This window comes from Tamandua tetradactyla, chromosome 14 (genome assembly GCF_023851605.1).
Source record: "Tamandua tetradactyla isolate mTamTet1 chromosome 14, mTamTet1.pri, whole genome shotgun sequence".
Lineage (NCBI taxonomy): Eukaryota > Metazoa > Chordata > Mammalia > Pilosa > Myrmecophagidae > Tamandua > Tamandua tetradactyla.
The window spans coordinates 36,315,253-36,343,237 of NC_135340.1; the positions used below are offsets into that span (position 1 = coordinate 36,315,253).

The 27,985-nt window shown below is 37.2% G+C and overlaps 1 protein-coding gene, 1 long non-coding RNA gene and 2 other non-coding genes across 7 annotated transcripts; 3 read left to right on the plus strand and 1 right to left on the minus strand.

Annotated features, from left to right (window-relative positions):
* Positions 1–2,965: 2,965 nt before the first annotated feature.
* On the minus strand, positions 2,966–13,103 carry PARP2 (poly(ADP-ribose) polymerase 2). Its single transcript, XM_077127336.1, has 16 exons — positions 12,516–13,103; positions 11,352–11,516; positions 10,966–11,036; positions 10,282–10,332; positions 8,865–8,961; positions 8,356–8,431; positions 7,321–7,423; positions 6,403–6,565; positions 6,005–6,143; positions 5,106–5,169; positions 4,890–5,024; positions 4,494–4,621; positions 4,216–4,315; positions 3,738–3,836; positions 3,355–3,479; positions 2,966–3,245 (listed from the first exon to the last, which is right to left on the minus strand). Exons 1-16 carry the CDS (start codon positions 12,556–12,558, stop codon positions 3,086–3,088), a joined length of 1,719 nt encoding a protein of 572 aa, XP_076983451.1. The 5' UTR covers positions 12,559–13,103; the 3' UTR covers positions 2,966–3,085.
* Positions 13,104–19,728: 6,625 nt separating this feature from the next.
* Positions 19,729–27,985, plus strand: LOC143655838 (uncharacterized). 4 transcript variants are annotated; one of them, XR_013162283.1, is made up of 6 exons: positions 19,812–20,054; positions 20,454–20,587; positions 22,955–23,123; positions 25,460–25,514; positions 26,389–26,498; positions 27,768–27,985. It is a non-coding gene; the product is annotated as an uncharacterized LOC143655838 (long non-coding RNA). The 4 variants fall into 4 exon arrangements; XR_013162281.1 differs by lacking the exons at positions 19,812–20,054; positions 20,454–20,587 and adding an exon at positions 19,729–19,794; XR_013162284.1 differs by lacking the exon at positions 20,454–20,587 and having other exon boundaries at positions 19,822–20,054.
* Positions 25,691–25,767, plus strand: LOC143656665 (small nucleolar RNA SNORD126). Its single transcript, XR_013162570.1, has one exon. It is a non-coding gene; the product is annotated as a small nucleolar RNA SNORD126 (small nucleolar RNA).
* Positions 27,345–27,491, plus strand: LOC143656664 (small nucleolar RNA SNORA79). The gene has a single exon (XR_013162569.1). It is a non-coding gene; the product is annotated as a small nucleolar RNA SNORA79 (small nucleolar RNA).

Here is a 27,985-nt window from a genome sequence, read left to right on the forward strand (position 1 = left end):
ACAAATCCAATTGTGGGTGTGGCCTTGATTAGATGGAGATATGATTCTGCCCATTCAAGGCGGGTCTTGATTCATTTACTGGAGTCCTTTAAAAGTGGAAGCATTTTGGAAAAACCTCAGAAGCAACAGAGTCAACACGAGATCCAGAGGTTTGGAGATGAAGAAAATAAATGCCCCTAGGGAAGCTGTTTGAAACCAGAAGCCAAAAATCCCAGCAGATGCCAGCCACATTGTCTTCCCAGATGACACAGGTGTTCTGAACCCAATGGCCTTTCTTGAGTTAAGGTATCTTTCTCTGGATGCCTTGGTTTTGATATTTTTACATCCTTCAAACAGTAAACTGATGATTTAGTAACTTCTCTTTTTAAAAGCCATTCTATCCCTGGTATATTGCATTCTGGCAGCATTAAAAACACACCAATACAGTTTCCTATTCTGTTTTTACTTTAATGAAATACTAATTCACCAATAGTTTTTCTTAGGCTGTTTGTGGTGTCGGTTCACATTAAGAAACAGTTACTAAGTCTAGGGTTATAAAGATTTCCTCATGTTCTCTTCTATGAATTATTTTTTTCTGATATTTGGATTGTTAATTGGTTTTTAGCTAATTTTTCTATATGGTGTGAGATAAGAGTCCCAACTTAATTTTTTTGTGTGTGTGTATGCAGTTGTCCCACAACTATTTATTTGGAACTATTCTTACCCTATTAAATGGTGCTAGCACCCTTGTCAAAAACTGATAGACCACGTTCAGCATCGTAGATCTCACTGACGGACAGGACTCAGGGGTCCTGATAAGAGAGCCTCTTATCACAGGAAAAAAGAAATAGGGGGTTTCCTTTTCGCCTCTTGCATTACATGTTCTTAGAGAACCTGGTGCTAAACCATTCATAAGACAACCTGCTGCAGGGTCAGGGTTTCATACGTAGCAAAGCAGCTCTCTTGCTATAGTCTATTAAAAGTAAAAAATCAAGTGACCATAGACATATGGGTTTATGTCTAGATTAAATTCTATTTCTTTGTTCTACAAGTCTATCTTCATGCCAGTACCACACTGTCTTCATTACTATAGTTTTGTAGTACATTTTGAAACTGGGAAGTGCTAACTTTGTTCTTTTTCAAGATTGTTTTGACCCCTCATAATCCCATATAAATTTGAGTACTGCCTTTTCAATTTTTGCAATAAAAGGCCATTGTAATCTTGACAAAGATTTCTTTGAATCCGTACATCAATTTATGTATTGCCACCTTAATATTAAGTCTTCCAATCCATAAACATAGGATCTTTTTCCGCTTAGTCAGACCCTCTTTAAGTTTCTTTCAACGTTTTGTAGTTTTAGTGTCTAAGTCTTACACATCAACATTAAATTTATTTTACGTTGGTGCAGTTTTAAGTGACATTGTTTTTAATTTCATTGTCAGACTGTGCATTGCTAGTATATAGAAATACCATTTTTATATATTGCTCTTATATTCTGCAAATTTGCTAAACTCCTCTTATTAGCTGTCATGGTTTTTCTGTGGATTCTTTAAGGTTTTCTATGTAGATCATGTCATCTGCAAACAGAAATAGTTTTATTTCTTTCATTTCAGTCTGAATGCCCTTTCTACCCTACTCCCTTTGCCACTTTTCTAGCCTAACTGCCCTGGCGAGAACTCCAGTACAACGTTGGATGGGGGTGGCAAGAGCAGACATCATTATCTTGTTCCTGATCTCAGAGGGAAAGCTTTAAGTTTTTCACCATTATGATGTTAGCTGTGGGATTTTCATAAATGTCTTTTATCAGGTTGAAGAACTTCCTTCCTATTTCTAATTTTTTGAGTGTTTTTATGATGAAAGGGTATCAGATCTTGTCAGATGCCTTTTCTGTTTCTATGGAGAGAATCATGTTGTTCTGCCCTTCTTCTATTAATTTGGTATATTACACTGATTGATTTTTATATGTTGAACCAATTTAGCATTCCTGTGATAAATCCCACTTGATCATGGTGTATAATCCTCTCTATGGGTCACTGGATTAAGCTTGGGGATTTTTGCATCTATATTCATAAAGAATAATGGTCTAGTCTTCTTTTCTTGTGATGCTTTTGTCTGGTTTGGTGTCATGATAATACAAGCTTTATAGAATGAATTGGGAAATGTTCTCTTCTTTTTTATATTTTGGAAGAGTATGTGAAGTTTACTTGTTTTAATACCAGTATAGTATTTCAATAACTGGGTCATTATATTTAAGTAGTTCCTTACTAATGGACTTTTTATGTATGGTGTAACAATGCTGCAGTGACATTATCTATGCAAATGTACATCTGTAATTTCTAGGTCAGAGGGTATGTACATCTAAAATTATAATTGATATTGGTAATGTGGTCTTTAAAAAGTCACAGACTATTGTTTATTTAAACCTCCTTCATTATTAATTAGAGAAGTGTGTTGTATGTGCATGTATCTGTGTTCTGTGTATTTAAAAGTCATCAGGAAGGCTCTGGATCTGACCTGAACTACAGTATTATTAGGTGGAGTATAACTGAGTAAAAACTCACTCTGCTTCTCTCCTTTCCTCCTTGAGATGTATTTAGGTTTGGTGACAGTCTTCTAAGGGGTGCCAAAATTTGGGGGCATGTCCTAAAGCCTATGATTTTAAGTGCTGTGAAATTTGGTCCACAGTCAGTAAACAGAATTAAACAAATAAGATTTGGATGGGGAAAAAGGAAACAAGTCAGTCTAGGTTATCTCTATAGGCCCTGCAATAATACCCCAAAACTCAAGTTTGCAGAAAACTTGAATAAAATGGGGAAAAGCCTTCGTCCCCATTAGTATCCCTCAATGTGAGAGGCTGTTCTGTGAAGGAACAGGATCCTGAGTAGCTGTGGAATATAAAGAGCAATGTGTACTTTCTGTCCAAGAAATGAAAATATACTCATATCAGAAGAAATATGTACTTGCACAAGTAAAGGCAAAGGAAGGCAAAGTGGTAGCTTTGTTTTGTTAATTACATAAAATATCAGAAAATTCAAAAGTACAACAATGCCTATTTTCTTGCTTGAAGGTTGTCGTTATCTTCTTTGGTGTATTCAATATAAATATTCACCACAATTGCAGGAAATTAAACTGAACCTTTAGAAGATACCTCATGCGGACCTGGTTGGAGTTGTAAACAATAAATTCATTGTAGTTGAGGGTATAACCCTCTGGATTCCGAATTCCTGTGTCACTTGCTGGTCCTAAGGGCACCGTACTCCCATTCCTACAAAATGGAAAAAAGTGTGTCAACAGCAGCCACTGGTTCAGCAGTTGGAAAGTAGAGAGCTTTATCTTAATGGAGATGTTTGAGCTTCCTGGCTCTGAGTACTCACAGGTTGATGAAACAGGCAGGGCTGGGAGCCATCTTGCCCAGCCCCTTGGTGCTGTGTTTGCCCTGAAGCAATCCTTCTGCCTCTGGATTGGCCTCCAGAAGTTCATTACAATGACCTAGAGCCACCTGCAAGGCAAAAGAGGTTTTCCCACATCCTACTGAGAATTGGATGGCTCTAAAGTCAAACAGAAGATTCCATCAGCATTTTCCTTCCCTATTCCAGCAGAGGCATGCAATGCATTGGGAATTGTACTTGGCTCTTGTTTAAGTCTCCCAGGTGAACTTTTTAGTTCTGGGGTCAAAGTGGGTTTTTTTTGTTTGTTTGTTTGCCTTTTAAAAGGAACTAATAATAAATTAGAGATCACTAATGTGTTCATGCCTCACCTCTGATAAAAGCAGCAGTCCTATATCCTTTAGGTGAGAGGCAAAGCAGTAATTAGCACTCTTGGAAGACATATCGGCAAAGTAGATTCCTTTTCCAAACTGAAATATTCAAATAAACATCAAGATCAGCTGCTTAACTCACTGTGTTAGAAGGAAGGCTCATACCATTGACCCTCTATTTTCATTTTCTTAAACACAATATAGACCCTTCTCCATTTCTCCCCACAATTCTCTTCCAGAGAAGATAGAAGCATCTGGGGAAAGAAGGGATATTTTTAGGAATTAAGGAAAGAGAACAGTAGTAAAAAGTGCCAAGGTTACAAGCGAACTTTCAGTTCTTGGGAAGGGGTACCACCAAATCCTAACAGATCCTATTCTAGAGAAAGAAAAGCGGTGGGTGGGTGGGGGTGTTAGGACTGAAAACATTATCATATTCTTTTTAACTCTTGCCTCCTTCTAGGGTTCCATTTCTACTCACCATGTAACCTGTTATGGGGGCTTCAGTTGGGGCAATTCGAAGCCCGTGGCTCAGGATTCCCACCCAATTACTCAGTCTGGAACCGTGCCATAGCAACATCCTAAGGAAAAGCCATTATTGTCAATTTGTACTACTTGTTGCTCTCTTGCAAACACAGAGCATAAGCAGAAAAAAGCCGCCTCTGTCACCCTTTTCTATAAATTCTACAAATGCACTTCAGTAAAGGCTTAAAGTAAGGAAGACAGGGAATATCTTCTAAATTCAAGCCTGACTCAGACCTGTTATGAAGGTCCTCTCTGAAGGCTTCTTTCTCACCCTCCTTCTCTATTTCAAAAACATCCAGCAAAGTCATGGTATAGTCATTGTGTGTGGGTGCATGGGTCGACTGTAGGTACTGTGAAATCACCTGTGAGAAAAATGAAAGAAATTGAAGATGCAGATCCTAAAAGAGACCAGACTGAGCTGAAGAAACTCATGACTTCTGGTATAACCTGGCAGGCCTTTCTGCTCCCAAATGATCTTACAAGGCAGTAAGAAAGAGCTCTATCTATCCACATTCCTAGTAAACAGATATTCCGTCCTACTCTAGTTTGCTCTTAATCCAAAATAATCAGAAATAGCAGAGTTGGGAGGGTAGATTATATGGGTATGAGTAAAATCATTGATTTTCTTACTTTGAACTCATGACTTCCATGGTCTAGAGGGCTCAAGGAGCAATGCAGGTTTTTATAGTGTTGGTCCAATGGGTGTTCTGAGCTTTGCAGTTCTGTCTTCACCAGCTTAATGGCAATTTCAATATCTCCCAATGCCTAACAAGATAAGATACAGAATCCATGTGGGAGGAACCTAGGTCAAGAGATTTGATACCTCCCAACCCACACATAACTCACCTCTAGGAGTTGCACTTTTTCGCTCAGTTCTTTCTCTGTTCGGATTAATGGAGGGACATGGAGCCTAAGGGCAGACATATAATACATAATGAACTCTCAGACGCATGGCCAAGATGTACATGACTAAAGATAACATACTAATGATAGGCCCTTTAGAAAAATAAGTATGAGAAACTGGGGTTTAAATTTTGAGAGAGAAAAAAAAGGTCTGTACATGACTTCAACTTCCAAGGCTATTACAGGGTTTTATGTATGTACTTTCAGTGGGATAAAACAAAGAAGCTATACAGATTTTGACAACAGACACTAGGGTACAAACTTTTTTTTATAGGATTCTTTTTAAATAAGGTATATCCGCATTAATAAGGAATAGTTCATATGTAGTCCTGTCTAGAAGCAGAGGTGACCCTATTTCTAGTCAAAGGGTTTTATAAAGCAATAGAAGGAATAAAAACAAATGAACTTTATAAAGCAAGAGAAGGAATAAAAACAGAACAAAAACCAAGATAAAGAATCAACAAAAATAAAATATATTTTATGAACTTAATATCATTTGAGTTCATAGAAACAGTGTCAGTGTAGTTATAGCCATTTAAAAAAAAAAAGGAAAAAGGGGATGATTTGCCCAAAGGTGTTTTATTTGGTGACTGAATGGCTAGACACACTTTCTCTCAGGTCAGTTAACTTCCACTTGGTTAGAGAATATGGATATAATCACATCAAGAGAATACATCCTATATTCATAAGCTGGTTATATAGTATCTGTAACTCATTTGGACTCTGTTCAAGATGATCATTTCCTTAGGAATGAAAGATTAAAAAGATTATTGCTGTTGATGGTCAATTTAGGGGGTATAGTTGGGTGGAAGAACAAAGTGATGTAACAGTATAGGTCTCACCCAAAGTCATGCGGAATCCTGGTGTAGAATTCATTGCATGCTTCCACAAGTGCTCGTCCATGCCTGCCAGTCTGAATACAATCCTCGATCTTCTTAAGAGACTGGTAACCTGCCTTGATTTGCGCCACTGTCAACTTCCCTGAATATTCAGCCAGAGAGCAGACTATAGGGTCCAATCCTATAAACTGCATTTATGTCCTTGTCCCCCAAAGATTCTTAGAAACTGTCAATTTTCAAAATGGTTTATCCCACCCCACCCTCAACATCTCACCCCCCAACTCCCTTTTTACTCATTCAACAGTATCAGACAAGTTTTAAATCATGAGGGTGACAAAGCAACCCATTAAAGGAACTAGGAAATATGAAGAGAAGATGAATGACAGAATTTGAATTCCTACCAAGTGGGGCTTTCTTGGTATCATACTTCATTTCGACCATCATCTCTTCCATGGCCTGGATATTACAAATCAGCTTTATTAGCTCCTGCACCCGACGATCTAGCTGTGACTCTGGCTTCAAGAGAGGTTTAAGAGATTTCTCTTCTTTTATTTCCTCTTTATCCTATAGCAAAAAAAAAATATATATATATATATATATATATATATATAATCTATATGATCTATTTTAAGCTTCCTGCAAGGACTAGCTGTACAATATTCCTGGCAGACAAACATCAATCAACCTCTACTTAAAAACGGGCCCATTTCATTAACTTAATTAGTATCATTCACAGTGACATCTACCTTCTAGCCCTACTTCTGTCTCCCAAAAATGCTCAGACTAAGTCCAAAAGGCCCTCTTAATATACAGCTCTTGTAATATTTAAAGACAACTATTATGCCTCAAATCTTACCTTAAAAAGACTAAGATTTTTCCATTTTTCAGAATTGTGACAGTTTTCACCATCCTGGTCACACTTCAGTTTGTCAAGATTAGTTTTTTTTCTTTTTAGTGTAGTACATAACCCAGATATAGAGATGACTTTAAATGTAGTTTTATCAGTTTGATTATTTATTACCCCTCTCTTTATATATAACTTAAAACTTCTGGAAATAGGGCCTAAGTTTTATAAGAACCCCAGTAAATAAGATATTAGAAAGTTACATCCTATCCTTATTCTTATAGACCCTTCGAATTACAAAGATTAGTAAGAGTTATCCCTGAGAGAACTGCCACGTTTTACTTAGGGGAGAAATAGCAATGACTCAAGATATCCTGGCCCTTTTAGGTCTAATACCTGATTTAGCCATCCGTGCTAGACTTCATAATGGATAAAAGGAAACAGCTTTTCCTCCAAAGGAATAGTAAGAGTTTACCTGAGTATTGGTGGCATAATCCATCTGTAGCATATCATATTTTCCAGGTACCTTCTCAAACTTCTCACGATCCTCCCAATTGTTTTTTGTTTTATCAAGGAATCTGCAGAGTCCAAGGTAGTGAGAAAGAAAATTTTACAAACAAGAGTCTACTGGTAAAAATATAAGAACAATAAATAAATAAATAAATAAATAAATAAATAAATAAATAAATAAATAATAGTGGGTAGATAAGGGGTAAAACAAAAAAAAAGCTGGGTAGATTGAAATACTAGTGGCCAATGAGAGGGAAGGGGAAGGTGTATGGGATGTTTGAGTTTTTTCTTTTTTTTTTTCTGGAGTGATGCAAATGTTCTAAAAATGATTATGGTGATGAATAAACAACTATGTGATATTTCAGAAAAAAAAAGCCTACCCATAGGGATAGGTTTATATCTGTTTTCTTAGACAGGACCTCACCAAAAACTTTTATTTTCCACAAAGAACTCCTTTACCCATCAACTTTCCATAATTTCCTGGATTCTAAATTAGAAGCTTAAATAGGCAAAAAAAAAAAAAAAAAAAAAAAGCCCTAGAGACAAGGGGAACAAAAAATGGTAAAGGAGGACCCTTAGGCTTTCTAAAGGCACAAAAACAACCCAATCACCATTGAGATTTAAGACAAAAGACCCCTATCCCATTATCTCATCCCTTCTCTGAAAGAAACAGGCTCTTTGAGACTCCAGAAAGTTCTTCATTCATATCACAGAAGAGTTTTTTAAACTCTAGCTGGATCTTCTCCTCCCCATAACGGACTCCACTTATCCCAAACTTCCTAAATTTATTATCATGTATTGAATATATTAAATTCTTCTGATTCTAGTTCATTTCAAGGTTTTAGTATGATTTAATCACTAAGGATACAGTCTCATGTTCTAGTCACAGAATATCATAGGGAAAGTATTGACATGTAGGCCAAATCACACTTATGAAAGTCTTAAAGAAGATAAATTCCAAAAAGGTATTTTTTTTATACTCATTACAGTTAGCACTTACTTCTTCTGAAAGATTTCCTTTGCCTTGTTGAGGTTCCCTGAACAAGCCACCAAGCTGTGCTGTCCGATTTTTCCAACTGCAAAGTAAATTCTACACATAAGATGGTTTCCTGTCCCTCAGCCCAAGAAAAGTTCCATAATAATAATGAGTCACCTCTCTAAGTTTTCCCTGCTTAGCAAATGTGACAAATAGGGAGGAAAAGAAGGGAAACTAAAAGGACTTAAGGATCTGATCATGGTGACAAAAGTTACCTGCTAACTGTCCTAGTACTCTATAAGAAATGCTAGCAAACCAGTAGCAGGAGAGTTCTCAGCTTCAAAGTACTGCTCTTCTTTTTCTCAGTTGGAACTTCCTAATGAGGATGCCTGCCATTCCTGATTTCAAGAAGCCCAGCTTGATTCCTAAGCCCCTCTCAAATTGCAGAGCCTCCATTTAACAAATGTAAACTCAGATAATTCTCTGGCTACTCTTTCTGAACAACTCAAAAAACCCATAATGAAAGTCATTACCTCGACCCCATCTCATCCAAACGCTGAAATTCCTCTGGGCATCATCTTCTAACAGCTGAATCAGATAATACTTGTTGTTGTTGAACTGGAGATTGGTCTATGACAAGTGAGAGAAATAAGCACAAAAAAGGAGACAGTTTACAAATAGAAGCTACATAACTCAAAGACTCTTCCTTGGTCCCAGGTACCAATTATTTCCATAGGAAAAGGATAGCACGGGACAAGAATTAGATACCTGTAGTAATTGAAGCAGGAGCCAGAAAGCTTTCAAAAATCCTTTACCCACCTCAAATATCCTAAATTGGCTTCTCTAGGTTTTTTCCTGCCTCAGCTTCCTCCCCAGACATTTTCTAGACCACTTGTTTTCTTTCCCCAGCAACCAGTGTATTCCCAATAATCATTTCCCAAGTCGAAACAATTCTGATGCCCAATAAAGGCCTATAACTGTTAAAACACTTTTATTCTGAAGACTTACTCTTCGGTGGTTCTAATTACAGCTTGGTTTGTGAGCTGCAAAAATTTCACCATGAGCTGAGACGAGAGCGGGACAATGTTAGAAGGGGACAAAAGAGAGCCAAGGACCACTGTCACATCACACCTTTCTTGGAAACATTTAGAGAGAATGTGACCAGTATCTAACAAGAGGTAACCTGTAAATAACCAGAGCTCTCAGTGAAGAGAGCAAGCAGGCCATGATAAAGAACAGCAGTTTGTACTATAAGGCCCAGCCGGCCGGCATCCTTCTTTATTAAATGTTTTGCCCTTTTCTATCTCTACCTCCTGTATTGTTCAAATTACAAAGTCATAGGATTTTAGAACAAAAAAGGGTCTAAAGATCTCTTCTAACTGCTCATAAGTTTTTAAGTGGAAGAAGTAGTAAAAAAAGGAATACTAGGGAACTGTTAAAATTATGTATGCTGGATTGAATAGGAAAAGATATTCAGGAAATATATTAACCTGGCAAATGTATTATCTACGTCAAATAGCATAAATAAATAATGTTCATTACAATAGAAAAAAATAAATTTAACCTCATAAAAATTTAAAACTTCAACATGGGCAAAAAGTACAACATAAGGAAAATCAAAAGGCAAATGGAAAATGTGGAAAACATATTAGCAATTTATATCTAAAAGGGCTACTCTCCATATTTTATAAAGTTCCTTGAAACCAGCAAGAAAAGGACCAACAACTCACTGTAAAATGTGCAAAAGGATATGACCAGAGTTCACAGGTTCTAGAAAAGACACGAAATTTGCAAAAAGATTTGCTTTTCATAGAGGAATTCACTATCAGGCAGAGTGTACTAGGAAAGTATGACTAATATAAAGAACTTCAAAATTAAAGATCTGGGCATTCGGAACTCTATCAATAATAATAAGATAACTTCCAAAAATAGAATGGTTTCTCCCCTTACCTGATTAAGCATGACATCATAAACATCATTCCCTTCACAGTATACATGGGCCTAGAGAGGGGAAAAACTGACATTAGTATCGTCTCGGCCCTGATCAGATCATAAGTCAGGCTCTGAATTTTCTTATGCTTCAACCATCACAGTGGCCTTCTTCAGCACCGTTACCATCTACCTATTCTATCTTCTGGGGAAAGAAATGCAAACATGTATTCTCCTATACACCGCCCATCACTATTATATAACATGCTGCTTTTTTTCTCATTACAGAAACAAAGGATTTTCAGTTCAAGAAAGTCAGCTGAAGAGGCAGCTTTTCTTCTGTATTCTTCAAATCCGCTTCCCAACCATCAGTAACTCAAGACATTCTAAAGCACATTCTCCCATTTGAACAAAGAGGAAGATTCTTCCTTAATAATGATACAGTTTTCTGACTGAGAAAGTGAATGAGGGACCAAAGGCTGATGGTTTACCCCAGAAATTAACCATGTTATAAATATCTCAATCATTAACCCAAAACTTCACCACTCTCAGCCCCCAGATTTGGAGAAAATCAGTCACTAGCCATATTTTGAAGAAGATTTCTAAAAACAATACTAGCGATGACCCAGGCAAGAATCTCAATAACAGAAGAACACTGCTCTCTGAGGTATCAATGGATTAAGGATGGGCTGCAGTGTCTCTTACCTTCCCCACCTTGACTGTGCACTCTGGGTCCACGGGAGCTTTGCCTTTTAAAAGCAAGGTCTTCATAGATTCTGAGGAAAAAAATAATATCATATCTACTTGTACGGGAATCAAAAGTAGCTGTCATGGTTAGATGAAACACTGTCATAATTAATTCGGCCCTTCCCAAGCAATCCTGAACTTCTGCCTAGGTTTCAATCCATCTCAAACACATAAAAACGAAGTTCTGACAAAGTAGATTAGTCCTGGGTTATACACAGAGGATGGAGAAATTAATAATATTTTTAAGGAAAGAAGAAATAAGAGTTGAAAGAACAACATATATTCCCACCTCCCCCAGACCCTTTGCTGGCCTGTGCCCTCCCTGGCCCACATGTGAAGCTGACCTTGCTTGCCTTCTATCTTGTCACCATCAACAGTTTTTCCTCCAGCCACAGGCTCCTTTTTCAACCCCTGCCTCTGGCAACTGCGAGTTTTCTTAGCAGGAGGAGAATCTTCTGCAGCTATGTTCCCATTACTGATTTTCTCGGTTTCAGTTAACCCTACAGAGGCTTAGGATATGAAGAATGGGCACAGAAAGAAGCAAAAGAATGAGGACACACTGATTCAGATTCCACTTGGAAAAAATATCATCTTTTAAAGAATGGTTTAAGATAGTTTTGTAAAAGTTACCAAAGACACAACAATCGCCACACTAATTACAATCTGAGTAAAAACTCCATAAGAAACTAAATAAAACAAAATGAAATGAAATAAAAGGAAGCCCGAAGACTCTGGCGAGTTCACCATTCCATGGCTTTAATTACAGAAACAATTTTTTTCCTCTGTGGCTCTGGACCCATCTCCTTGACGCAATCCCAATGTTACACTGTCTGTATCGCTCATGATTTATTTTTCACCACATGATCACTCAGGATTTATTCTTCTGCTTACTTACGCCCTTGGGTTCTCTAAATACCTATCCTCAATCTACCTGAGGCAGTGAGAGTAGTTTTGGAGCCTCTGCCTGGCCCAACTCTTCCTCCTCTAGCTGTGGAAACCTGGACAAGGTATTTGATTTTCCACCTCGAAGGATGATAATCATATATAATTTATAGGGTGAGCTTATGCATTACAGAACATGATACAGAGTACTGTACCTCATCAATTTCAAGGCTCATACAATTTTAACATCTCTGAAACTGACATGCATCTTACAATAGGTGATATATTAGCAGTGAATCACGGCTAATCGGAAGTTATTTTCTTAACGATATATAAAAGAATGGTGTATCTCACAATGGATGTTTTATAAATTCGATGACAGGTACTTAGTGCGTGGCACACACAGCAAGCGTTACGTGACACAGGCCGACAAGCTCTTATCCACAATTCCACAATCTAAAAGGCTCTGTAAAAGCCAAACTATAGTTTAGTAACAAAACTAGTTTGGTAGACTACGAAGTTCGGGGCAGGGAGTGTTGGAAAGCGAAGGGCCGAGAGCAAGGGGCACAGTTCCTTTTCCTATTCCGATTTCCCCGTATTCAATACCCTCACACTGAGCTCCGAACCTGGCGCGCGTCCGCGGACGGTCCTCCTGCGCCGAGCCGCCATGGCACCCAAACACTGCAGTCTTCAACCCGCCTTCAGGAACCTTGGACCCAGGGTGAGCAGGCGGGAACTCTCAGCGCGCGTGCGTCTCGCCGCGCCTCAGGGCCAACTCCGTGATATTTGCATATCGCCAAGTGTTGTGGGAAGTCACCATAACTGTGAAATGTCTTTAGCAGTGGGAATCTTATAAATCCGGCAAACACCCTCTTCTCTCTACAGGGCGGAGGGAAGCTCATCGGTGGGGCTACGAGCGGAGTGCGTCACGTCACTCTACGCAACGTCCCTTGGGAAGGTCTGAGACAAGGGCCAGCAGCGGCCCTAACAGGGCTCTCCCTGTATACGGGGAGGTGAGTTCCCAGAGAATGGGGCTCCGCGCGAGGGCAGACTGGGCAGGAGATGCCGTGGACCCGCCCCCCCCGGTAGGGCCCGGCGGATGCCTCCTCAGGCGGAGCTTGGAACAGACTCACGGCCAGCACTCCAGAGAGTTCAATGGCTGAGGTGAGGTACCCCGTAGTGGGGCCTCATAACCCAATTCAGACTACTCTCCCCCGTCCTTTTTTATTTCTTTTTGCTTTCTAGAAAAAAATATCTCTGTCTATAACAGCTGCCAGATAAATACTGAGTGATTACGAAGGTGATGGAAGCTTTGTCTAGGGGAGACGGAGTGCTGAGGCCCGAAACTGCATAGCACCTCTTGGAACAAGGAGGGGCCCAGGGCGGCAAGTTCGCATTAATCTGGCATGCATGAACGAGAGAACGCCCCACGGGGAGAGAAACGTGGTCATCGGGGTGCCAGTATGTAAGGCTGTATTAAATCCAGAGACCATAAGAGAGGTCCTTCAGGTCAGGGGGTTTCTAGTATTTGAATGCGTCAGAGTCCCAGGGCTGCATACTATAAAGCCCATTACCGCGCCCCGCCCCAGACCCTCTGAGGTAGGGGAGACGTTCCCAGAGCTCCGCATTTTTGACCAGCAAACCAACTAACTGATACTGGTGATTCTCAGACAACACTTGTATATTGTTAGGCTATAATAGTCCCCGGTAAGGGAAAATGAGGGTTCAATTTAAATACATTAATAAATGACTTTTAAATTAAATATTAGCAAATAAATTCCAGCAGCGTAATAAAAAAGCCACACAGACAAGTAGATTTTATCCCAAGTATGGAAGGATAGTTCAAAATTAGGATATTCATTAATTCAACAGTTACTTATTTGTTACAGTAGTTTAGCCCAAATAGACATAAGTCTTGGAGCTTATAGTCTAGTTGGGAACACGTTAATCAAGTAATCACACAAGCAAATGTAAAAATGTGGCAGTAAAGCGCTACTAAGGAGAAGCAGGCAGTGCTAGGGAGTGTTGTATTGGGGGAACACGAGTCAGGGAGATTGGGAGCTCTGCACTAAGGTAAATTGAGTGCATCAGAAGAATCAGCCCGTGAAGCAGGAAGGCAGGGTGGCCAGAACACAGAGCAACGGGGAGTGGGAGTGGTGTAGGGGGACGCTGGAGAGGCAGCCAAGACTTGAGCTTCCGCAGTCCAACGGGTTTTGCTTTGCCCTGCTATGGCTCTCTGCGCCTGTGAACTACGATGGATCAAGGACGAACGACCTAAAATAAAACTCGGAAACCCTGCGCAGAAAATAGAATTAACTCTTTAATACCCTGGAGTCGGGAAAGGTTTACTTAAAACACAAAAGTTATTGCCATAAGATAAATTCGATTTTATTAAAATTGAGAAATTTTGTTCAAAAGATACAATAAACTTTTGAAAAAAGAAAACAAAAATCTCATTATTTTCATGTCATTTCGTTATGAATATAAAAATTCCAGAAGAAACTACAGAATTAATTTTTAAATTAGTAGGAATGGAAGGTTGTATACATATATAATGTACCTAATAATACGTAGAATAATTGGTCTCTTTATAAAAGAGACTTAGACAGCAAGAAAATAAAATTTTTAGAAAGTAAACCGTTTATAGTATTAAACTGTATAAAATATTTGGGAATGAATGTAATAAAATAGCACTTAGCAAATGTCACAGTGTATTGTACTGGTTGATCTGTTTCAGTCCTAAATTAGAGCCTTTTGTATTTGACTTAATTATGGCACAAATAAAAGTTTAGAGTAGGTCTAAAAGGCATTAGTTTGGGAGTAGGAAAATGTATCAAAATGGAAATTATTATTAAAAGTAGCTAATATTTAATTGAGCTTTCTTTATATAAGTAAATACAATACCTCGTTTAATTTTAGTACTGATAACAGTTACTGAATGCTTATTATGCGATGAGTATAATTACATCAGGTAATTACTTTTTTTACTTCCTCTATGAATGTGAGTGGAGAATGAATAAGGAAGTTGACCATGAATTGAGCACATTCTATGAACTAGTCATTTGAATAGACTCTTTTGTATATTTGTTAGGAAGGAAGATGTTAACTATCCCCATGATACAGAGGAGAAAGAAAATTCAGGCTCAGAGAGTTTAAGGCATTTATTCCATGCAGTTGGAAAGTATTATGAAAAGGATAACAATTTACACAGAACATGTCTAAGATTATCGTTGTGCAGCACCTTAAGAGGAAGATTTTCATTGGCTACCCAGGTGAATAGCTGTTGCCAAGGGGCAGTGACTATCTGAGAATGCGACCCAATGGGAACCCAGTGTCTGCTAGCGTTCATTCAACATGGAATACATCTGTCGCTGTGCACTGCCACATATGACCATGACATGGGTTTGAGATCTGCCTTGATCTACAAATCAAGGTTCTGAGTGATTACACCAGGAATTTTTAAAAATGTGATTATGCAGAATCGTCTTCATTCTTGCATTAAGTGCAGCAAAGCCCACAGCTTTCTGATATTATCTTATTTTGATATAAATTGTATTGTTTATTTCCCAGAAGTGATTAGTAAAATCATGAATCAGAAACACCTTTAAAGGAATTTGAGTTCATGTCTTCAGAAATATGGAATAACTAGGAAAGGAGATGTGGAGGATCCCTTTGCAACAACCTTGTAGGGAAGAGGATCCTCAAGAGATACTAAAAAATGGCGAGGCCTAAGGCTTAAGCAAAGAGGAAAAGTAGTAACTGGGGGTAAGGTTGGTGAACACATGGACGGTCCAATCTCTAGAGCCCTAGGCTAATTTAGGGGTTAGTCATCCAGTGCCATATTCTTTTAGACTTTGGAGGCTGTCTTCTTCTGCCTTAGGGGGTTAGGGGTTTCTTCTTTTTCTCTTCCCACTCCTTTATCAAAAAGTACTCCTGTACACTATCTTTATTTTGGTTGTGGTGGGGTACTATCTAATTGTTTAAAAATCAATGCATTCTCTTTGTTCAGATTCTTAAAAAGAAGAAGACCCACCCCAACCACTATCTTTTTCCTAGGTGTAACAACTATTAATAGCTTAGTGTGTTTCTTTCCAAACCATTTTTTTTTTCATCCATAGACATATGTCTGCACATTTAAAAATACATTATTTTGCCTTTCTGTGAAGGGTGCTATAAAAAATGTGAGCACATTGCATGTGTTATTCTGCAACTTAACTTTTTTCACTTAAGTGCTTTGGAGATCATTCCATGGTAGATTGTGCAAATCTGCCTCATTCTCCGTAACTGCTGGGTAGTATTTGATGAAAAAGTTATATTATGATTTGCTGATTCACCTTTGGATAAGCATAGTAATTTTTATTTTATTATTATTATTATTTTTGCTATTACAACCAAGGGTCATCATTGCCTCTTTGGGCATAAGTACAGATGTGGACTTTCTAGTGCAAATAGTATGCTTAACTTTTATTTACTAACAAATGCTCTTCTCATATTCTTCATTCTGAATGTATTATAAATGAAAAGTTTGAAAAGTGCTACCTTTTCCAGGAGTCTACTCATTTTAGCAGTGATAACATCCTGAACTAGTCTTTGTTTTCCAAAGGTGGACCTCAGTTAAACCCATCAGAAGCATCTGAAGGTACCTATTAAAATAATAGGGCTGAAACCAGCCCACTAAATTAGAATCTCAGGAAGTGTATCTCAGGAATCTACTTTTAAATAACTCTCAAAATGATTTTTACTGTGCACAAAATTTTAATATTAGCAGCTAACGAGACTATTGTAACAGGTTGTTATGAGTATTAAAATTTGGAATGCAGAATGCCATGAAGGGGTTTTAGACATTTGATGGGATTTAAAAAATTTTTATTGATAAGACAATGTACAGGCACATGCATTTTTAGCATACAAACATTTCATATATGGTGTACAATCAATGGCTCACAAATATCATTACATAGTTGTATATTCATCACCATGATCATTTTTTAGAACATTTGCATCACTCCAGAAAAAGAAATAAAAAGAAAAGAGAAAACAGTCATACATACCATACCCCTTACCCTGCCTCTCATTGACCACTAGTATTTCCATCTACCCAATATATATATTTTTAATTTTAACATTTGTTCCCCTTATTATTTATTTATTTTTAATCTGTATGTTTTACTCATCTGCCCACACCATAGATAAAAGGAGCATCAGACACAAGGTTTTCACAACCGCACAGTCACATTATGTAAGCTGTATCATTATGCAATCATCTTCAAGAAACATGGCTACTGGAACACAGCTCTAGTTTCAGGCACTTTCCTCTAGCCTAATACTCCTTAAACTAAAAAGGGAATATCTAAATAATGCGTAAGAATAATCTTCAGGATAACCTCTCAACTATGAAATCTCTCAGCCATTTGACACTTTATTTTGTCTCATTTTTTCTCTTACCCCTTTCGGTTGAGATGGTTTTCTCAATCCCTTGATGCTGAGTCCCAGCTCATTCTAGGATTTCTGTCTCATGTTGCCAGAAAGGTTTACACTCCTGGGAGTTATGTCCCACGTAGAGAGGGGGATGGCGGTGAGTTTGCTTGCCATGTTGGCTGAGAGAGGAGAGAGAGGCCACATCTAAGTAACAAAAGAGGTTCTCTGTAGGTGACTCCTAGGCCTAATTTTAAGTAAGCTTAGTCTATCCTAGGTAGGGATAAGTTTCATATGAACAAACCCCAAGATTGAGAGCTTGGCCTATTGATTTGGTTGTCCCCACTACTTGCGAGAATATCAGGAATTCTCCAAATGAGAAAGTTGAATTTTCCCCCTTTCTCACCATTCCCCCAAAGTTGCAAATACTTTTTTATTCACTGTTCAAATCACTCTGGGATTTTCTGGGGCATCACTCTGGGCAAATCTACAAAATCTCATGCCCTATGCAAGGTTCCATGTATTTATGGTGTTCAATTAAACTGTCCATATAAGTTATATTAGGAAATGCATTGGTCAAAATATAAATTTTTGTATCAAATAAACATTTTTTGCTTTAGTCTCACACATAAGTTAAAGTTTTAAAATATGAATTGCCATCTATTTTCAATACCCTGCAATATTGATATTCCTTTGTTCTTCCTCGTGCAAAAACATTTTTTAATTTGTACATTTAGTCACTATCATTTTTTGCTCTAGGCATTCCTAGATTGTACCATGTGCTGGTCTGAATCTGTGGTGGACCCCAGAAAAGTCATGCCCTTTAATCCTCATTCAATATTGCTGGGTGGGAGCATGTTGATTGTTTCCATGAAGATGTGACCCACCCAATTGTGGGTGATAGCTTTTTTTTTTAACTTTTATTATATAATATAACACATATACAAAACAAAGAAAGAAAAAAGCAATAGTTTTCAAAGCACTCTTCAACAAGTAGTTCCAGGACAGATCCCAGAGTTTGTCGTGGGCCACCATACCATCCTCTCAGATTTTTCCTTCTAGCTGCTCCAAAACACTGACAGCTAGAAGAAATAAGTCTTTTTTATCATCATAATCGACTTTTTTCTTTTTTGTGAAAAATAACATATATACAAAAAAGCAATAAACTTCAAAGCAACAGTTAGTTGCAGAACAGATTTCAGAGTTTGGTATGGGTTATTATTCCACAATTTCAGGTTTTTACTTCTAGCTGCTCTAAGATACTGGAGGCTAAAAGAGTTATCAATATAATGATTCAGCACTCAAACTCATTTGTTAAACCCAACCTTCTCTGTATAACTCCACCATCAACTTTGATCTTCCTCCCACTCTTTAGGGGTATTTGGGCTATGCTCAAATAACTTTTTTTTTATTGTGAGATATAACATATATACCAAAAAAGCAATAAATTTCCAAGTACATTTTAACAGGTAGTTATAGAACAGATTTTAAAGTTTGGTATGGGTTACAGTTCCACAATTTTTCATTTTTTTCTTATAGCTGCTCCAAGACACCAGAAAGGGTGGTAGCTTTTGATTAGATGATTTCCATGGAGGTGTGTCTCCACCCACTGAAGGTGGGGCTGCTTACTGGAATCCTTTAAAAGAGGAAACATTTTGGAGAGAGTCCAAAATTATCAGAGATCAAAGCAGCCTGATTACAATTCAGAGATTTCAGGTATTTCCTTGTCTACTCCAAGAAAGCCAAAAGGCATTATTTATATAATGATTCAGAAATCAAAATCATCCCTTAAAGCCTGATTTCTCTGAAATACATACAGCTTTAAAGGAGGGGAGTAAAGAGTCAAAATAGTCAAAATCATGTTCTCAGCATTGAAGATTATTGTTTTTTATTCAGAGATGTGTTAAAACACACCCTTCTAGTTGTTTATAGTTTACTGAGAACATTGAGTACTATTATGCAGCAGGCATTGTACTGAGCACATTGTATAAATTATTTGACTTAATCATAGCAATCATAAGAGGTTACTCTCATCATTTTTTCTCTTTTGGTAGTTGAGGAAACTAAGCCACTTAACTCAAATACTAACCTGAAGGTAAGTTCTAACTTGATCTAGATGTTTATAATGGAACCTCTTACCGTGGATAAATTAACCATGAAGTCTTTCTAAATGGATAGAAATTGGAATAGAAAGCCTTAAGGCCATCTAAACAAGAATGTATATAAGTAATTTGAATTAGCCAGTATTTGCTTCCTAAGTACAGTGACCCCAGGAGAAATCAGGTTTAAGAAGTTCCATGTAAAAACAATGCAAGAAGCATCACTGTTCCATCTAGAGACATGTAGGTGTAGGAGGTTTGCAATATTTAGCACCTTTTAAGGTAAAGGAGGAGGGAATCCGCCTTTTACTCATTAGCCAATCAGGTTCTGAGACTGCTCACCGAGGCCACTTCCTGTCTCTCCACTTTCTCTCTCCGTTTTGGTGGTCTGGTGAGTGTGCACTTTACTTTGCTCTTTACCTGTTTTGAATTTCTCTTCTATTTCACCCACATACACTGGTGGCAAGGCCTTTACTCCAAACCAGCATTGGAATGTGTATGAGTTGTAGGGCGATTAAATTCAGCCGTGTGGAGGTTGGGGGAAGCAAGTGAAATGCTCTGCCTGCTTATTTCCACGTGGGCCTCTGCAGCACTGAGTCTACTTTCCTTCCTCAAGACCTGGTGACCTAGGAAAAATAGACTCTGATTCAGGTACAGATTACTGTGTTCCCCCGGGATTAATTTTGCTTAGAGGGAAATATATTGTTATCATTCCAATGCTGTTTTGATGTATGTCTTCTTAGATGAGAGGGTAGGTCCTGGGGAGAGGATTTCAGCCCTGAACATTTTCATTCTCTAATGAATGTATGCAGGACCCAGGTCCTTACTGGGTTTGTGGGAACTGCAGGAGAAAATTGTCTTTACCTTGATCTCTGCTCAGAGCGTTCTGGCTTTCTTGGTGCCATTAAGCAGCAAACACTGGAGTGATTTTACTGGCTGCTAAGAGGAGCTTCTAATTTTATTGTCAGTGCCGTGGTGAGGGTTTTTTAAAAAGCATTAAAATAAACTGAGAAAGATCAGGGGCCTACTAAGCCTAAATTCAAATTTCAGTGCCACAGTTTACTACTCCAGTGACCTTGGGCAGTACAGTTTCCTACTCTGAGGCACAACTTGAGAAGATCAAATGAATTATTTATGTTCCAGGCACTAGTGGGTGTGTGATAAGTGTTGGGCGCCTTCTGGAAGTAAGTGATACATTCGTTATAGCTGTCTGTTTTACTCTCTTGAAAATATTTGCCATGTGACCTTGAGTGTAATTTCACCCCGTTCCTATTTTTCTTTGATATAAATTCAATTATAATATGTGTTGCTTATTTTTGCAGGCAGAAAGTGTGAGAAAAATAATGGGCCATTTGATTGAATGTAGTAATGTCCATTTGTAGAGCTCCCATTAATCCTTATCTCGTTTTATTAATTTATTTTTTGAATAATAATATTTTAACATGGTTCAAAACTTGAAAGGGATCAAAGTGTTTACAATGAAAAGTCTCTGATTCCTGTTCCTAAGCCACCCAAATCCCCTCCCCAGTATAAATTTTAAGTTTCTAACTGATCCTTCCAGAGATATTTTATGCAGATACAAGCAAATGTGTGTACTTAGCCCTCTTCTGTACATTATACCATCCATGTACCTTACTTTTCCCACTTAAAATTTCCAAATTAGTAAATAAAGAGCTCTGCATTCCTTATTGTGGTTACACTGTATTATGGTATATGAATATACCATAATTTATTTAACTTTCATTGGTAGACATTTAGGTAGTTTACTATCTTAGAATTCCCCCCAAGTGCTGCAATTAATAACCTTGTGCATAAGTCAGATGTCACGTGTGACATTTCATTTGGCTTTTGGTATATTAGTTCTCCATTTATAAGGCCTCTAGGTAATATGCAGTTCTTCCTGTTTTTTTTAAATATTTTATGCCCATAGTGATGATTAGAAACTAAACAACACCGTAAATAATTGCCCTCTTGATAGGGCAACAAAGGATTTTCTACCAAATGCAAAATCAGGCTGATGGCCTTTATGTGAATATATCCTTAGCCATTTGAGTTTAAGTAGGTGTTAATTTATCTTATTAGAAGCACATATTTAATGTTGGGAAGGAATGAAACGGGTGATCCAGGGAACCATGTGGTCTTAGTAGTCACAAGAGCAGAAGGGTCATCCTGCCTTGTTCACTTATCAAAATGTGCAGAATATCTCCCTGAAATTATGGTGTTCAGTGAATAAGTTCATTTTAACATTAACTTAGGAAAAAGTGAAGTGTTACTTAGGATGTGTAGGAAGTCTTTGGGAATTCCTCCAAAGCTGTTTATTTTAAAAGTCTTAAAAGGCTAAGTTCATATCATGAGCCAGTGATATACTTTGGATGGACTGTATGGTGTGTAAAGATATCTCAGTAAAAATATTTTAAGAAGAAGGCTAAGTTCATGTTTTGTGAAACATGTGGTTTCCTAATTAGAGGTTTTGTGGGTTGGGAGAAAAATTGGATTATTTCCAAAGGCAGTTTTTTGTTTGTTTAAGCTCTAGCTTTATATAGAATACATTTTAAATCTTCATTGTTAAGTAGGGATGAGGCAGAGAGGGAAGCAAGCTTTTCTTTTCTCAAGACACAGTATTTTGGAGTTGGGTGTTTTATAAGTATGAGTAACTTTTCTGGCTTCGGGGTTAATATGGAAAAGTGTGTGAAATTTGTAGGCAGAATTAACTCACTAGCTCATTGATCTTGAACACTTAATAAAACACCGTATTAAGCATTTAACTAGGGGTAGCTATTTGTGCAAAGTAGTTTACATTTATTAGCTCATTTAATCCTCACAATAATTCTAGTCACTGGGTGGTGTTTGTCCTCATTTTACAGAAAGAAAAGTTGAAATTAATTGAATTTGATTACTTGCCTGAAAGTCACTTAGCAGATAAGTGGGGGATCCCGATTTCAAATCCAGTTCTGTCTGACTTCAAAATCCTTTATCTTAACCACCCAGCTAAGTTGCCTGCTGTTTAGTCTCTAAACCAAGTTTGCATGCCTATAAAATTGGAATGACACTGTACTTGAAAAATGAGTAGGTATGTAAAGTGCTTTGTAAATTCTATGATAGGGAAGAACTGGAGTATTTTATTTGTTATAAATAGATAAAATAACAAGTTGACAGAATAGGGAAGATTTTACTGCCTTTCACATCCCGATTTTAAATTATTCCTGTGGTCTTGACCCAAAGCTCTCATGGACTGCATTTACATTTTTTGTCATTTCTTCCACTGGCAAGGGGATTGGGATTGGGTGAAGTGGCAGTCTGTTGGGATGATTGCATGGTTAGTCTGTTTCTGACCTGTTCATTTTGTTTCATGTATGATCTATGTGGATTCCTCCTGCTCTTGGGAGGTTTAAAACAATCAGGATTCTTAGCTAGACAGCTGTCAGTGAGTGAGAAAACTTGCAGTATGTTCTGATGGCAATGCCTTAAGAATCATCTAAAGGTGTCCAAGCCAAGTGAACAGTTTTGCATTTACTTTCTACGAAATGTTTTTTATTTTCATTTTGCTTTAGGTTGAAGACGGAATCCACTGAGGAGGAAAGCCTAAGTTTTTAGCAGCCTATGTGCCAGACCAGAAGTGGCACCATGAAAACGTCCATGACATCTGCTGTAGACACCCCTAAAAATCAAGTGGTATTGGAGTTAGATATTTCTCATTTAAAAGCGGATAGGACTATAAAGGCAAGTATTTGAACTTTGACCAAGATATGATCCCTTAAATTGTTCTCTGCATTCCATGTATGTGTCTGTTGTTTCCCATAATGGTAGACACAAAAGGCATTAGGGATAGAACTGAATAAAGCTGAGAGGTAAAAATATACCGATTTGGGGCAGTGCAATGGTGGCTCAGCAGGCAGAATTCTCGCCTGCCATGCCAGAGACCTGGGTTTCATTCCCAGAGCCTGCCCATGAAAAAAAAAAAACAAAACCTATTTAATATTATCAATCTCTATCTTGTATCAGGCCTTCCTGGAGCATCCATTCAAATGTATAAGATGTATCTTTGGGCCATGAACAGTATTTTGAAGCACTTAATTACCAATAGTCAATAAAAACAGTGGGTCATTACTTGTTTATGGAATCTTTACAAAATATTTATTTCAGCTCCCTGAATACTCAGTAAATATGGAATGGCCTTTGTGTGGTATGACTAGAATCACGTAGGGAGCATTGGGAAAGGCATGTATTTACCACCAGGATTTATGTGCTACATCGTGCTATATGGGTTTTGTGTGTGAGATAAGGCAAACAGAAAAATTGTGACTTTCAACCTATAATTAGTTTCTTGTAAGAAGTACTTGGATCCTAAGAGTTTGGAGATAGATATTGTTAAAACTATAGAAATTTCTGACTTGATGTCTTGCTGCTTGTCTCCTTCCTTAGTCAATCTTGCATGCTCCTGGTCTTAAATCATTTTTCATAAGTAAAGCACTATGCAAGTATGAACAAGGAAATTGTAAAATGACACTCTGCTTAAAATACGCCAAGTTTCTAAAATACCTGAGCCAGTATATCATCCTCATTATGTGATAATGCAAACCATCTTTTATAACCCAGTTATTTTATGTAGGAAGTGTTATGGTGAAACAAGGGTGGAGTTTTGACTGAACTAATTTTAAATCTTAGTTCCCACACTTAGTAGCTAGGTGACCATAGGAAATTTGTTTAACTTATCTGAACCTCAATTTTCTTTAGTTTTTAAATGGACATAATAGTATAAATATGAGCTTGAGGTGAGTGAAACAATTTCTGTAGTGTTTGGCAGATAGTAGGAATTTTTAAGAATGATAGCCACTGCTACCTGTCTGTTTTAGTCATACCCATTCTTTAAGGCAGGGAGTCCAACAGAACTTTCTATGATAATGGAAATGTTTTATATCTGTGCTGTCCAATGCGGTAGGTATTAGCTGCATGTGGTGAGTGGTTACCTATCTGGATAGTGCAAGATTAAGTAAGGCCCAGCTCAAAACCCACCTTTCTTTATGAAGCCTTCCTTGACCAATGATTCTTAACCTTATTGGCTCTGTTCTACTTATTTGTCCTTACCACGGACAGTAATATTCCAGCTAGATTGCATCTGAGGTAAGGAAGTTTTAAATCTCCACATTGCTACATGAAAAGGATTGTGATGAAAGTATAATGTTTATTTTGTAAATTCTATTTTTAAATGATAAGTTTTAAATGATCATTAAATGTAGGGGTGCACAGGTGGTTTAGTGATTAGAATGCCCGCTTTTCATGAGGGGAAACCCGGGTTCGATACCTGGACTTATGTAACCCCCTCCCTAAAAAAATCATGTAATCAAAAAATTTCTAGCTAATAATTTTGGGTAAAGAATTTCTTTCAGGAAATAGTCTACAGTGATGAGCTGCCATTTCCAGTCTGTTTTATCTGAAAGCTCAGATTATACTTAAACTCTAGGAGAATTAAAGCTTCTTTTATTGCCATCTTGTGGCCAATTTAGGTTCCAGATTATGTAATTCAATTTTCCTGTGTCAAGAAAGGTTTTCTTCAGTTTACTATAAAAAAAAGGATTTTTCCAAGTAAAGGGTAAATTTACATTAGCATTAGCTCAATCACATTGAAATATGCTTTGAAGAATGGGCTATTTTGGATTTTCTCCACTTATCTGAATCCCTTACAAGTTCTTGGCTCCTTCTTTTCTATGCCTGTTCTCCTATGGTGAGGTTGTTGACTTTTCTAACGTTTCAGAAGTTTGTTAGACTTGTTTATTATTTATTATGTGGGTTTATAAAAATTTTCTAAGTTTATACAAAATTTAGATACCCTAATTTTATTTTGAGCTTGTGCATTTGAAGACATTCTCCAAACAGATGAGTCACTAATTTATATTACTGTATAAGGATTCAAATAAAGAATAACATATTACTCTAATTTTCCTTGAGGCTTTAGGGGTATAACTTGGGGTGTAACATGTTACTAGGCATTCAGATTATGTTATCATAAACTTTATGTGGTGTTTTTTTTTACTTTTTAAATTTTTTTAATTTTCCAGAGATGATGTTGCTTAAAATGATTCCTAGATAGAAGCTGGTCATTTGATACTAGAGGTAAGCATAAGAGAAAACCTTCGTTTTTGTCTGTTTTGGATTTCTAATCACCTACCAGTGTTATTAGTGGCTGAAATTTGGTAGATGAAAATGCTTTAGTTTCACTTTAATAGGATTTTCTAGGTTTGAGGTTGAGGGTGAGGAGCAGTGGTAGTTTGCCCTTCACCAGTCATTACAGTTTGCCATGATGAAATGCATGTTAAGTCCGTGTTTCAGCTGATTACCCTGATTAAACACATGCTCTGAGCAGACTAAAACTAGGGGCAAAGATCTGGAATTGAATTCTTGGAATTCCTACTGGGGTCTAGCCAGCGATCCCAGGTAATTCTCAAATCTTTCTAATTACGAATTTGATGCTACAGCAAATACCTTTTTTTTTTTTTTTTTTTTTTTTGGTTTTTGTCATTTGAGGTATCTCTGAGGTAAACAACTAGAATCAGAAATCCTTAATCTAATTCTAAAAATTCAAACACTACAGAAAAAGCGCTGGTGACTGGTGTAAATATACCAGCTACTTAGCTTGTTGCTATGCAGTTTTTAACAAATGCAGCCTCGATTAAGGGAATCCCAAAGTTCATTAAATTAACTTCGTTAAAAATATGTAATAAACACTATACAGACATTTAAGTGTTATGAATGCTTATGTTTCTTTCATCAGAAGAGTTTTCATGATACCCTAAGTTAGAACAGGTTATAGAGAAATACATATAGTCCTCTTTCTGCTTGAACATTTTTGTATGTATATGCTTGTTTGAGAAACCATCTGAAGTATTCAGATGCTAGAATTTACTGTCTTTGGAATTGGATTCTGTGGGTGATTGTTACATTTGCGAACTTGTATGTTAACTTTTTAACTTTTGACTATGTCTTGCAGAAATGAAATTTCAAGAGTCCAGACTAGATCTGAGTCTTCTTTCGCAGCACTTCTCTGGATACTATAAATCTTGGATATGCAATTGATGATGACTGCCTTCTTCTTTTATGGTAAGGTTTATGTGGAAATTGAAGGCTTGACATACATATAAGTCTTTGGAAATTCAGCTTTCTAATTTCTTGGTTAGTTTTCTAAGTATTTCATAATTTTATTTTTTTAAAAAGTTAACTAAAGAAGTAACAAAATGTATTGTTATACCTGGGTTCTGGAATCACACTGCGTTCAAACCCATGCTCTATCACTTAATCAGCTTTGTAAGCTTGGCAAGTTTAATATTTTGGTGCCTTCATTTCTTTATATCTTAGAAGATGATAATAGTACTTGACTCAAAAGCTGGTTACTTTGTAGATTAAATTAGTTAATGTAGTGCTAAGAACGTTACTTAGCATATGCTACATGTTTTGGCAAACAAATACCGAAATGTCAAATGAGTTTTAGAGTAGGTAAAGGTAATAGATGTTAGGTGTTTTTCATCAGGGCCCATGTGTATATTTAGTTTAGACTTTGTACTACCTGGCAATTTCTGACATCTGCATATAGGTTGTCAGAAATTCTTTGTTTTTATTGCTTATGTATCTTTCTGCCAGTTAATTATTTACCTTCTGAGCATAAGACATAATTTAGTTCTAGAATCAAGCAAAGTGTGGTAATAAGAAATATAGTATATATCCTTATATGCTTATTTCAGTAAACTTTTCTTTAATTGATTGTGGTTTTGGCATTAACTTGTCATTTAATTCCTCATTTTGTGTAGCTGGACCAGTTGATCTTTAATGGTCTCTTCTAGTTTTTGACACTTAAAAAATTTAAATGTAATGATTCCTATTTTAATAAGTCTCTTGTTTTGTTTATTTTTACTAAATGTTTCTTAAAATAGTGAGGGTGAGGTTACATTTTGATGGCTGTTCCTCTCACTGCTTGGAGCTATAGGCTGTGGGATTTTAGTCCATCATATATCAAAGGTGGCTTCTCTTCACTCAGGGCACCATGGGGATGGGCTGGCTGTCCGTTAGTGCCTTCTGATTTTGCGGAAGCAAACAATTACAAAGCAACTGGTAATTCCATATTAAAGAAAATGTACCTGTGAGTGGAGGAAAAAAGATAAACCTAGTTTTAAAGCATGGGGATATAGATTATAGAGAACCTTTGATTATGATGGTATTTGAGTAGCTCTGACCTATAGTAAATTGATTTGGGAGTTACTTAAACACTATATTGTGAAGTCATTCATATTCAAATGATTTTACTCTGTTTCTACCCTTACCCCATATGTTTGTACACATATAAGGGTAGTTTTAAAAATATCTTTTTCTTTGTAGCATGAATGTAGACGATTCTTCACATTAAAGATGGCAGCTGACATTTCTTGCTAGAAGTGGTCTCATGGAATCAACTTGCAAAAACGTAAGAGGCCGCAAAGGAAAGAATAAAGTACTTTTTCTTCTATTATTCTTAGATCTTGTCCTAGATTATAAGCTCCATGAAAGCAGGATATTTTATCCCTAATGCCTAGCCCAGAATAAATATTCAAAAAATA

Excerpts from the sequence above, each read along its gene's own strand:
- PARP2 (XM_077127336.1), bottom strand. The coding sequence starts at position 12,558 with ATGGCGGCTCGGCGCAGGAGGACCGTCCGCGGACGCGCGCCAG. Across the intron at positions 4,316-4,493 it reads AGAGAGGACCTTCATAACAG|GATGTTGCTATGGCACGGTT; the intron begins GTCTGAGTCAGG and ends GCTTTTCCTTAG. Across the intron at positions 3,837-4,215 it reads CCCCCATAACAGGTTACATG|TTTGGAAAAGGAATCTACTT; the intron begins GTGAGTAGAAAT and ends TGAATATTTCAG.